The sequence below is a fragment of the Odontesthes bonariensis genome, chromosome 6 (genome assembly GCF_027942865.1).
Source record: "Odontesthes bonariensis isolate fOdoBon6 chromosome 6, fOdoBon6.hap1, whole genome shotgun sequence".
Lineage (NCBI taxonomy): Eukaryota > Metazoa > Chordata > Actinopteri > Atheriniformes > Atherinopsidae > Odontesthes > Odontesthes bonariensis.
In genome coordinates, this window is record NC_134511.1 from 31,089,239 (window position 1) to 31,102,677 (window position 13,439).

Consider the following 13,439-nt stretch of genomic DNA (forward strand, 5'->3'; position numbering starts at 1 on the left):
TATTGTTTTGAGAAGCAAAACGCTTTATTTTTTAAACCCCAGCCAACTAGCTGGACTACTTTCGTCAACGCCAAAACGAGGTCGGAACTCGGCTCACAGGACGCAGCAGGGGGTAAGAAAATGTTCATAAACAATATTGCTAGTATGGGATGTCATACAGCTTCATGTCAAAAGAGGTGAACTATCCCTTTAAGCATCATGTCAGGGTCACCCACCTCTGGCAAAGGTGTAATTGTCTTATTTGATTACTTTAAGCACTTTCTCTAGTTGCACAGTGTGTCACTGTCAGCTTTATTGGTACAACACTGTGCAAAGAAATCGATTAAGCATTTCTTTCTAATAATTAAAGCTCCCCTCTACCTTTACACAGCACTGCAAAACCTATAACAGATGTAGCACAGTACGAATCATAAAAGAAATTTACTTAATTTCTTGTTTACATTCTCATCACGGTTTGACATATTTTCATATACAAAATGCATTTCCTAAGATTTTTATAGATTACTTTCAATCTATCTGTGATTGATTTTTTTTTTTCAATTTTAGTTTGCATTGAACTGAAAACACGGAGATGAAGTGAATGTTTGGTTATTAAATGTCTTTATTTGGCTTTGAGAGGAATATCACTGCATGAGACAGCAGTATGTACAGTCACAGTTGAACAATAGAAGAATTTTGAAAGTGTCAACACTCCTCTGTCTCCCCAGGTACAAGTGAGATGCAAGTGGGAACCTGTTTTAATTTAACTTTCATTCATGGTTAAGGCAGGGTTTTTGTATTTATCTATTTTTTATTATTGAACACACAACAAGCAAAAAAATCTATACCATCCAGCAGATATTCAAGCTCCAGTTATCAGGCCATGCATTCAGATCCGTTGCTTGATACATTTGTCAAAAAAAGATAAACTTAATTAGGTAAAGGGAGTGAAATGATTAGGAAAGGTATTTCAAAATAGCAGGGCAAAGTTACAGAAGGTTATGGTGAAAATAGCCCTTATATGTAACTCTTTACTGTATACAATAACCACAAACCCACTGGCAGTCTTGACCGAGGGCTGTGAGACTCACAGCTACGATCACTGTCACCTCATTTCTTGTGTCCACCAAAATAAAACAAAAGCACCACCTTGTCTATGTGAGAGGAACAAAAAAGGTTGGCTTTTAAAAAAAGAAAAATCAGGACAAACTCTGACATGTGAGTGAAATTCTTTGACAAATGAATCAGTCAAAGGGAGGGATTGTTTATATTCCCAAAATATATATATCAGCAATTTGAACTCTACATTTTTCATTCACAAAGATGCATTTCCTCATTCACTCCTCCTTTGTAACATCTGTAAGTACCACCCTTCTTCAAACCACTCTAAGATGTACAGTTTCTCTGAGCTCCGAGTTGCCTTTTATTGCCGTGCTGCAACACCACAGTAAATAAAAATGGAATGAAATGTCGAACCAGTTGGAGTGGAGGCATTCGCCCGCTGTGCGAAACATGGGGCTGGACTTCCTGTTAACGAAGAAGCAGCTTCTCCCTGGAACATTCCTGCTGTGAAAGCCGACATTCGGGAATGAGCTGGTGGGGCTTCGTTCTGTCGTAGAATCGTTACTTACAGGACTCCCCAACTTTTAAATGTAAAAATCAAATAGCACCGTAAAAGTTGGACTGGCTGTTGTTTCATGCTTGTGTGCGCTTATCTTGAAAGTCTGTGTGCTCACAAAATTGTTACTCTCAAGGTTTCGATCACACTATGAATATCGATCATTAATGGCACATTTATTGTTGCAAAAACGAGGAAGAATCATTCTGTTTTCAAACTTGTGACACTCTTCTAGCTCTCTACGCTTCTTTGCACTTCTGAGAAAATATTTCAACTTGCCACTGTAGTGACTATTTTTCCCTTTCTGAAGCACCTTCTCCATCCTTAAGTTTGAACTAATCATGTCTGATCTGCAGAGCGAACTGAGAGTGAGAAAGCGTGAATGTGTGAGGCATCTGGAGTGTGCAGATGTGTGTTTGAGAGACGACGTGAACGGGAACCAGATTCATAAGTGATTGGTGGGATGTGGAATGGGCTATTGATGATGATGAGGATGACAAAAGCAGTTTAGCTCTTGCTGCTCTTCCCGGTGGAGCTCTCCTTCTCCTTCTTGTCTTCCTTCTTTTCCTCCTTCTTCTCCTTCTCTTCCTTTTCCTTTGGCTTCTCCTCCTCCTCCTCCTCTTCTTCCTCCTCATCTCCCTCACCCTCCTCCTGATCCTCTCCCTCTTCTCCCTCCTCGCCCTCCTCCTCCTCTCCCTCCTCCTCCTCTCCCTCTTCCTCCTTCTCTTCCTCTTCTACCTCCTCTTCCTCCTCTTCAGGCTTGGACTTCCTGTATGCTCCCAGGGTGTAGGTGCGGGCTGACATGTAGGAGAAGCCAGGGTAGCCAGACTGGACCATGGCACCGCTGACGGAGCTGAGGCGGCACTCCTCGCCCTCCAGTAGCTTCCTGTACAGACGGAGAGACAAATAAATGGAGGACAAAGGATTAAAACTCCTCTTTGTCAGGATTTGTTGCTTTTCCTATCTCAGGGCTTTTCACATAAGAGGGATCAAATGTCACTGGGATATCAGTGACAGCACCTCTGTTGTTTGTTTTTTACTTTGCAATGATCACTGTGATCTCAGTTGCTTCAGTTCTCTAAAGCTCCACAGCTTATTACAATGTAGATGGAAGACTGGAAGTCCTGAGACAGGCAGCAAATGGCCTGGATCAAACCGGAATCATGCCATGACACAGAATGTGTCTTAACTACTAGGCCATGGACGCCCCACAAGAGCTCTGTACTAGAAATTCAAAAAAGTAAAAAATTCAAACTATAACCCAGTCAAAATATCACCTAAAAACCCTGCAATTAAAACTCAAACATTTATGCTGCTCTACTCTGTTCTCTGGGATGGATTTTTAAAAGGGTGACACTGTATAAGCCAAGATGTTGTGGAATTATTTATGTTACTGCAAATATTATTTGCCCTTTCGAGAAGCTTTAAAAAAATAATAATAATCAATTTAGAATGTAAATCTTGTTATGTATTCAGGTTGGTTCAGTCTCCAGTTGTTTCTAAGTTAACAGACCTGTAAGCAGCAATCTCGATGTCCAGCGCCATCTTGACGTTCAGCAGGTCTTGGTATTCACGCAGGTGACGGGACATCTCTCCCTTGGTGCTACGCAGGGCACCCTCCAGCTGCTGAATGGTGTCCTACACACATACATTTACATAATGAGCTGCTAAATAACTCTTGGCCATGTCTCTTTTACACAATCCAACCAATATGAGACTCCCCTAATTAGATGGAAGTATAAAAAATATCACTTACTTGCATCTCTCCAATTTCATTGTTGTGGCGATCATCCATCTCAGCAATCTGCCTCTCCAGGGCTTCATTGTGGCCCCTAAGGGCCTCGATCTCCAGGGTGCGGGCCTGCACCTGCCTGCGGTACTCGCTCAGCTCCTCTTTAGAATGCTTGATGGCATCCTGGTTGCGGGCAGCAGCCTCAGTCACGGAGGCAAACTTGGAGTGGTACCAATCCTCTGCCTGGACCTGGTTTCTGGCCGACAGATTCTCGTACTGGGCCCGGATGTCTTTCAGGGCCGCGGCCAGGTCCGGTTTGCTCATGTCCATCTCCACTGACACCTTAATGTAGGAAAGTAAAAAGTGTGTTTGTGTTTTTTTTAATAGCCACTACAGTTGTCTGGTATGTAGATGTGGACATAGAGTTGACCTTCAAACACGTTTAAATCAGGCTGTTGACTTTGAACCTGAGCTCTTACAGTAATGTGCACCATCATTAAAGACAAAAAGTTACTTTAAAGCTGTATTTGGATGACCAAATGAACTGATGGGCCTGATTAAAGCAGGTTTACCTGAACATTTCATGAGAAATAAACCTATAAATATGTGTGTAATATGATCTAAAGCTAAATTAGTCTTTGCTGAGCTTTAGTTTGAGCACATTCCTCTTGGTTACAAATGCATAAATGTATAAGATGAGCACGGTCAGCTGCTGCTGCAGGACTGATTAATGGACTGCTGACTCAGGCTTCTCTGCTGCAGAAAGCAGTGCTGTCAATATTTCTGCATGACAGTAATATTCCCTGCAGGGCAGTAGAGAGGCCCTGGAGAAATCTACCCAGCAACCATCACTGTCTGGCTTACTACTTGATTGCAGTCACAGCTGCGTCACGCAAATCCAAAGTTTCTTTCGTTCAGTGCGCAGTGCCATGAGATCAAGAATTATCACAAATAATATGACTACAAAAATTTAATTAAGGGGTAGGTATTATCAATTTGTTTTGCGCTTTTAAAATCAGGGAATGTTGGAACTTCTGCTGCGTCAGGAACAGTTTGATGGCTTGAAAGGTTCCAGTGTGCCGCCCAGTTTGTCCTGCTTGCTGTTTCTTAGGACGACCACACCCCTGGATTACAGTTTGCGCAACTTCTCCGCATTTCTCTCCCCCGTCTGCCCTTCCCGCACCTTTTCCCTTATTGAGAACGATGACAGAGCACCATTCTAACTTTTATAGGCTACAACAACCTAAAAGCACCAAGCCACGCCAGTAACAGGCTTTGTTACTCACATAACTCAAACAATTCAATCAAACGACACTCGAGATTTGACAACCATGTAAAAAAAATTACCTTAATGCATAAAAAAATGAGTTTTAGGGTGTATGACGCAGCGCTGCGGGACGCCCATCAGAGGAGGGAGGGAGCGCGTGGGGCTGAAACGGAACTGCAGTGCCATCAATTTTCGACTGCGCAGTCTTCAGTTTGTGGAGGTCTCAGCATGACGCATATAGAAATTATGTGGTTCAACTGTGCTGGATGCCAAATCCAACACCCTTTAAAGGTGACTGAATTCGAGGTCCAGGTTATTGGAGTAAACCTGCTCGTTTGTAGACAATTTAAACGTTGTCATTGACTTTGTGTTTGACTGAGGAAACTATAAATTACTAGAAAACGAGGTAAAGTCAGTGTACATTAGTCTGTCCTTTAAGGCTTTCACAGGATTAATGATGTAGGCTCATGTTAAAACTTGTATGTCATTGAAAACCTCAAACTTGAGTATTAACTGAAGAGCTGGGACTGTTGTAACACGTGTCAGGCTATGGGCCAGATGTACCTGTGTGGCCTGCAGTGACGACTGCAGCTCCTGCAGCTCTTCCTCGTGAACTTTCCTGAGGAAGGCGATCTCATCCAGCAGAGACTCCACTTTCTTCTCCAGCTCCAGGCGCGCCAGGGTGGCGTCGTCCACGTCCTTCCGGTAGCCCTTCAGGGTGTTCTCCGCCTCCTCGCGCATCCTGGTCTCCTCATCCAGCTTTTCCCTCACGCGCTCCAGCGTGTCGTTCATCTGCACGCAGTCCAGGTGCATCTGGCTCTTCTCGTGCGTCAGCTCTTCCACTCGCGCCCGCAGCTCGCGGATCTCCTGCTCGTACAGCTCGTGCAGGCGGGACGGCTCGTTGTGGCGCTGCCTCAGCAGCGTGACCTCGGCCTCGAGGACTTTATTCTGCTGCTCCAAGTTGTGAACTTTCTCAATGAAGGACACGAAGCGGTCGTTGAGGCCCTGAAGCTGCTCCTTCTCGTTGGTGCGGATGATCTTGAGCTCGTTGGTGACGGCGGTGGACTGGGTCAGATCCATGGCGGAGTCCGGAATGGAGGAGAAGACGCGGCCGGGAGCCGCTGTCCTGCGGTATGTGGAGGAGGACATCACGGAGGGGGAACCATAGGTGCGGTGGCTGCTGCGGTATCCCGCAGAGTGCAGGCGGGACGGGCTGCTGCTGCTACCCACAGCCACGCGACCGGATCGGGGGGCATCTCCGAAGATCTTCCGATAGGAGCTGCTGCTGTAGATGTCGCTGGAGTAACTCATGATTCCTTTACCCAAGCGGGGATCCGGGCTCTGCTGGAAACGAGAGAGGAAGTGTGTGGAGTTCAGAGTGTGTGAGGGTGAGTGTGCGTGAGAGAAAGGTAAAGTGAGATGCGAGTGATGTCTGGCCAGGACAGGTGCTTTTATAGGGAGGGCGCCGTGGTGCATCATTTGACGCAACAACGACAGAGGATGAGGGGAAACCTGCAAGCTCTTGCAGAAAGCCTCCACTCTCTGGGGAGACACGAACTCACTCATGCAGCTCATGTTCTCTGTCTGGACTCAACAAAACTACTCGAAACGATGGCCACGTTAGTTCGGGGGGCTTACATGTAGCCTACATAAATATACACTTCCTGATTTTTTAAAAAGTGATTTCACTTTATTATCTGCGTAAAATGACGCGCGTGATCTAAATTTCCCCGTGCATTTATGATGTTGCGGGACTATCTCATGTTCCCGTAGTCTGTACTGTTCTGTGTCATTGCAGTTTTTCTTTGCTGTCCCAGCAGAATGGCAAATGAGATCGATGCAACTGTGCGCCAGAGCGTGTTCTGATGCTGCAGTCTGCATCCGGCTGCTCTCACACTCCCCAACTCCGCATTATCGATAGACTCATTTGTCCAATCATTAACATATTAATGTTTTTAATGCTTATTTCAACAGATGTTGTCTTCATCACAGGGCAGGACGATCATTAAAAGCTTAAATCACTTGTACAGATTTTGAAGCGTCGTCCCCGAACACCACAATCAAGTAAAAGTTTGTAAAAGTTTCGGGGAGTAAAGAAAAAAAAGAGTAAGGATAATTTATTTTCTTAATCGTTTCAGTGGTTGCAGTGTTCTGGAGGAAGAGCAGTGTTCTCTGGGATGTGAGGCTGCGCAGAGCTGCCGCTGGCCTTGGTGCTGATCCAGTACCGGAGACAGGAGAAGGACCACGCCCCTGTTAGGAGAGGACAGCCCCCTCCTGGGACTGCAGCCTCACCTCCTCCAAACACCGCACAAGGCGCCTTCAGAGCTGTTGAACACGCTGCCCGTCTGGAATCCAGCCACAGCAGCGAACACCTGCAATACAGCAGCTTTTGCCAAGTCATCCTGAATACACTTATGGAGAGACACCATCTTTCCTTTTTGGATAGAATGCGATATTATCATTACTGAAATAAATCTCCAGAGCAGATTTTTGTGGCGTGAGCTCGCACAAGGTGGACTCGTAAGGTCTTCGGACCAGATAGATATTTAGGTGCTCACTAAGGGTGGCAACATCGGAGCTGCTTGAAGGATTTCATACATTACTGTGCAAAAGTAAGCAATTCATTGAAACGTGTGAAAACGAAAAGATGCGGCATAAAAAGGCAAAAACGAGTTTGTACAATTCTAAAAATCTTGAAAATCTACATTTTGTTCGATCACCTTTATTCATCAACATAATCTGAACCCACTTAAGACAAGCTTTCTGTAATTTTTTTAGGTACTTTGATTATGTTGAGGTCAAATTCCAGAAGAACTGGACCAAAAATCGGTGGCAGTAGATCTGATGGACTTATCAATACTCCACTAAGCCCATACCATCATTTCTTGAGGACATCCCTTTCAGATATTGTTCATCCTGCTGGAGGTAGTTCTTATTTTAGTTCTGCTACTTCTTATTTTGTCCTCCACTTGTCCAAGTTTTTCAGATTTCTTAAGGACACACTGCATATGCTGAGATATGCCAAGTTTTCAGTTAATGGCTCTTCAGAAAGCACCTTGTCATACACTGATAAAAAGCTTACATACAGACTCAAAGCTGCTTCCAACTACAACCTGTGGGTGGCAGTGTAACCTCAGTGATAAACACCTGTCAACCTGAGCTGATGCTGGACATGTAGGGAGCCTTGTGGCATTAACATGGTGTAAAATCACAAGATTACAGTTTAGTACAACTTAAATGAGAGACAGAAATTGAGGAAAAATGGCCAGAATGACCAATTTTGTGCCCTTTAGGGTTAAAGCTCTTCCGATTTGCATGTTTGTGCGTGTTTTGGAGCGAAATGGCACTTTTGGCCATCGCAGATAACAACGGGGCCTGTTGAAGGAGGGTAATAGTGACTCAGCAGGAAATAACAGATACAGAGAAACATCTGATTTCTCTTATTACGTGCTTTGCTCAGTCCTCTGTGAGCTACCAAACAGCACAATAAAGGTAAAGCCAACACGGTTATTTTATTCATTCTACTGTAAAAGCTTCAAAGCAGTCTGCACCACCAAATCTCCATTCACAAAGTCAATTCAATAATCATAAGCTGGAGCACCACAGCTCAGTTGGTTGGTACGGTGTACTCCACACGTATTTGGTGGCATCAGAATGACAGCTATGAACAAAGAAAACTAAGCTGGGCTCTCTTGAGCAGCCAGTATCTTGTTTTTTACATGCAAGTGGTGTCACTAGTTAGACTTCACAGAAATTATGGAGGGATATTAAGTGACAAAATAACCCCCAAAAGAGGGCACTGTCCCTCTAGAAAAATCAGATATGAAGCTTCCAGGGTTTGTGGAATTTGCAAATGGTGGAGAGAATAACGAAGAACATACACATGGAGCAATGCCAAGTAATAAACCCTCTTTATGTTACACACCTGATTCAGATCAAGGCATCATTAGCAGGCTTGTGCAGAACTTAACAATCTTTTGAATAGATCATCTGAATCAGGCGTGTTTAAGCAGGAAAACATCTAAAACCTTCAGGACAGCGGCCCTCGAGGATCAACTTTGGACATCCCTGACTTAAAGAAATGACAGAAAGCTTGTCTGAACAGGTGCTCAGACCAAATATCTAAAGTTAATTACAATTATAGAAAATCTGTTTTATCCTCGGTCATAGTCACTTGTTTGTTGTGAAATGCATTCTGGGATATCTGCTATCCCCCGCATGCATCCTCAATTAAATGGGCAGAGCATACCCTGACATCTGAACCATTTTTGAAATGGAGCAGTATTTGTGCTAATGGACTGGTTGAAATTTCACCCATTCACAAAAACACCAGTACAGACAAACAACTCAAACTTGTATTTGATTAAAAGGCAACGAAGAGGAGTGGGCTGACATCTAGGATATTTTTGGCCTCAAAAGAACAGTTCTGGGGACTAACTGAGGGGTGTGGGAACTGCAGACAGTAACAGTAAACCATCATAAAACTAAATCGGCTGCAGCAGCTCAGACCAAAAAGAAAAAGGTCTTTTTTCTCAACAGTTACAAGAATCAAGAGAAAGTTCCTGCAATACCAACGCTGCTATTTTTAAAGTCCCCTCACCAGCCTGCTATTCAAACCCCTCTCCTCCCTACTGCCAAAACAGTCACACTATCCCGACTTTGGTTTCCTCTAATGATCTCATAACAGGGTAAAGACTATTCCACAGGGCCACTCATGCACTTTCACTTACATACACTTCCATCTGATTCATGTGCGTTTTTTACATTTAATCATTTTGTGGTGCTATATTTATCCGTTTCATGGCATTCGATTTCTCTGAAATCCACGGAGGCCGAAGCACAAAAATTTATCCATCATCTCTGTTCCTTTGAAACAGTTTTTTTTTCTTTGCTGCTTCGATATGCCAGGTGTTACTCACAAGCACTAAGTGAGGGGTTCTGTGGAGGGCTTCACTTCATGTCCACAACAGGCCGCTCAGCTCATTCGCTTTTGTTCTGTCATGGATGCACTGATCTTTTCTCGTGTGCACTCTTCACTCTGTTCCCCTGACTCTCCTCCTTCCTTCACACAGAGATGTCCATCTGTTTGCAAATACATACACTCGTGCTCTCACTTGGGCCACTATCCCTTGATCTAAGCCATCAACTAGGGTGGGGGATGATCATGTAAAGTTGCTTTCACTCAGCCTCAATCTGTGCTGTATTTGTCTGCTGCAGAATCTAGACTAGAGGAATGAAATCCCAGGGCTCTTGGATGGAAATTTAGCTCATCAATAGTGAGTGTTGGTATTAAAAAGAATGCAAGAACACAAAGAACTTTGGACTTTCAACTAAAACAGAGCATAACATTGTCAAAAGATTCAGGGAGTCTGGCAAGAAATTAGTATGAAAAGGCGAATGATAGAAACCATTGTTGGATGCTCATGATCATAATGCCCTCAAGGAGCACTGAATAAGAAATTAACCATCTCACTATGATCAGTATACCTACATGGACATGGGAGTACCTTGACAAATGGTTTTAATTCAATGAAGTCCCTTGCTCCATCCAGAAATATAACCTGAAACTGTATTACACAAAGAGGAAGCCATACATAAGCAATGCAGAAACACGGCCGAGTTCTCTTGGCATGAGCTCGTCTATGCTACCATCAAAGTGACATCTTTTCCCAGGAGGTAAGGGGTTATTTCCTCATGCTGTGCGACTTTAAACAGCATGTGAATGTGTGTTTGACTGGCCTGCCGACAGTCCACATTGAATTCAATTCAGTTAAATTCAATTCAATAATACTTTAAATATTTCCGAATGAAACTATACTGCTGTAGTGTTAATTATCATTAAAGATATGCTATTTTTGTAGACGGATAACAAAAATTAAATAAAAATCAGCTGACAAACATCAGTTTCAGAGATAGAAGTGTGGTAGAAATCTTCAGAGGTTGTCATCAACGGATTGGGGTGTTGTTTTTGTAGCTTGGCAACAACTTTGCTGATGATGTCACACACAGCGTCAGCATTTAAAACAAGTGAACTCCCACAAGTAGACTACATGGATAGAAACTCACAGCCAAAAGTTAAAAAACTGTCGTGCGATGTCCGCCATTACATCATAGATCGTTAAACAGCTCTGTAATCCTCATCCTTTATTGTTACCTCTGTGTCTGCGGTCTCTGTCTGTCCATATAGTCTTAAAGCTTCCTCGTCAGGGGTTCATGCTTGTCCATTTTATCAAGAGTTATCTCATATTTCCCCCAATGATCAAGTGAAGAAATGCATTAAGCCTCTTTCAGCTTTTTTTCCATTTTGTTCCCACTCTGCATCCAGAATGTTTCCTCCAACTTCCTTGGTTTTTGGGTTTAATTCAAGGTATTGCTTGGGCTTTGGAAAGCTCAGTTATCTCAGACAGATTAACAACCTTCCTGTTGCCATGGTTCATGTGATCATAACATCATAACAGATGAAAAAAAAAAAAAAAGAGGCCAATAAGCAGCAGAAGTCCTTCCAGCACAGCATCCACAGCAACAGGCTGCCGGCCTCTGGGGTATCCGTCTCCTATTGAAAATGTTGGGAGCATCATGAAGAGGAGACTTAGACAACAATAACCACAGGCTGTTGAGCAATCTTTTGTATTCAGCAAGAACAGACAGGGATTCCTCAGAAAAACCACAACAGTTTGTATCTTCAGTTCACAAACCATTTAATTATGTCTTTAAAAGGAAGAGGAATGTAACACAACAGGGAAACATGCCTTTGCAGAGATATAATTTGACTTGAGGTGGATGGATCATTGGAAGAAATCTGGTGAAAATCATTTTGCAAATACATCAGTCAGCTACAAGATATGATAAAGTCGACTGCATGTTTTACTTTTAATTGTTCTGTCAGTGGCTATGACAAACTTTGTGTTTTAGAACTCTGACAGTTTTGTGCTCAACAGAAAACGACAGACGGTACAGATTACGAGAAGCATACAGTTAATATTTAACTGTGTTCAATCATCATTATGTAGCCACAGTGACCGTGGAGAGAGTCAGGTGAGTTTAGCAGGTCATTATTTGCTCTGCACTGATGACTAAATGCCCATAAGTGATTAAATCCCATAAATCCTAACTCAGTTCTCACAAAAGCTCAGTGCTGTTGTGTTGTCAAGGCTCACGTCATTTGTTGTTTGAATGTGTGGCTTCGGAGGGTGTGTTATGTGGGTGTTTTGTCTATGTCTAAATACATGTTTATGATCAGGATGTGTATGATAAGTCAGGGTGGTGCAGGGAGGTGAAGGTCAAAGTAAACTAGGTATCCAGGCCCTGGATAAGGTGCTAGATTTAACTTATCTGACATATAAGGACGTGGAAACGTGGGTCAGTAGTGCTGTGCCCTTGACAAACAAGCAAACACACTTTCTTACACAACTGTGTCAATAACATTTCTGCACTATACACACATTAGCAGTTGGGTCATGACAATGCATTCAGCTGAAGCTAGTAGCTTAGCCTGAGCTAAGTACTATCTATAAGTTAGCAAGTAACCAGTTAGCGAGCTAGATAGATAGATAGATAGATAGATAGATAGATAGATAGATAGATAGATAGATAGATAGATAGATAGATAGATAGATAGATAGATAGATAGATGTTTTGAAAATAGTATCTAAATCAAATTTTCAAATATGTATTCAAAATTGTTAATGGGTTAAATCAATTTCTAACTCATGTTTAATACATGAATGCTGTGTGAATCTTCTGTGAATGTTGACATTTATCAAATTAGCAGCTTTTATCCAAACCAACACACTGCACAAGTGAGGATGATACAAGAATGTAGGGATTTGTATTTTGCCCAAAGAAAGCAAGTAGACTGGGGAAGCCAAGGATTGCACCAACAACCTTTTTTTAGTTATGTAACAGCTGCTGTACACGACACCGTTCCTGTGACAAGCAAGAATATTTGCTGGGATTTTTGATTGACAAATCAAATCTGGTCGAAACCTAGATGTAGGGCACCACACAGTAAATCTAAAGGGCTTTAACTTCATAAACAGAACGAAAAAAAGCAGCTGGACAAAATGAAACTATCAGGCATTCCCAGTGCTCTTTTTCGTAGAACCGGGTTGCAGAAATCCTGATTGTCAGGTTCTTACTGCCTGCTTTCAAAATGAGTAGATTTACTAAATTTATCTTCGTCATTCAAATCTCAGTGCCATCGTAGCTAGAAAGGCTTTAAATGCAACTGACGAAATATTTGAATGACTCCTTCAATGCTAAATAAGAAGATAACAGGGGCGGCTGTGGCTCAGTGGTTAGTCGGTCGTCCAATAACCGGAAGGCTGGCGGTTTGATTCCCACTCTCAAAAAGATTGGTGAAACTGACAGCTGGAGGGGTGTCAGTCCACCTCCTTTCACGGCCGAGTTGCCCTTGAGCAATGTACCATACCCCCATGCTTCCCGGGTGCTGTGAATCTCTATGAGTGTGTGACCCTGTGCATGAGTGCCAACCTGGATGGGTTAAAAGCGGAGGACAAATTTTATGTGTATGCATGCATGACTATAAATCTGATCTTAAAAATTTTAAAACATTCAAAACAAAAGTTGAGCCAGTTTCAGACATTATTGGATGTTGTTGTGACTAAGAAGACAATTTGCATGGTTTACTGCATCTGAGACTTTCCTGCTATGACATGGCAAAATCTGTGTTGTGGCAACAGCTGGAAATATAAAGAGCATTTAGTGTACATGCAAAGGGTGGAGTAGGCCTTTTTTTTTTTTTTAGAGAGATCCAGAACAAATTGAATCAGATACAGTATACAAGAAAAGGACAAAGCCACGGTGAAGTGAACCATTGTTTT

General features: G+C 42.8%; 1 protein-coding gene across 1 annotated transcript; it reads right to left on the minus strand.

The window, feature by feature from the left end:
• Positions 1–581: 581 nt before the first annotated feature.
• neff1 (neuronal intermediate filament family member 1) lies at positions 582–6,033 on the minus strand. Its single transcript, XM_075468297.1, has 4 exons — positions 5,161–6,033; positions 3,354–3,671; positions 3,111–3,235; positions 582–2,483 (listed from the first exon to the last, which is right to left on the minus strand). Exons 1-4 carry the CDS (start codon positions 5,905–5,907, stop codon positions 2,105–2,107), a joined length of 1,569 nt encoding a protein of 522 aa, XP_075324412.1. The 5' UTR covers positions 5,908–6,033; the 3' UTR covers positions 582–2,104.
• Between the last annotated feature and the right edge of the window lie 7,406 nt (positions 6,034–13,439).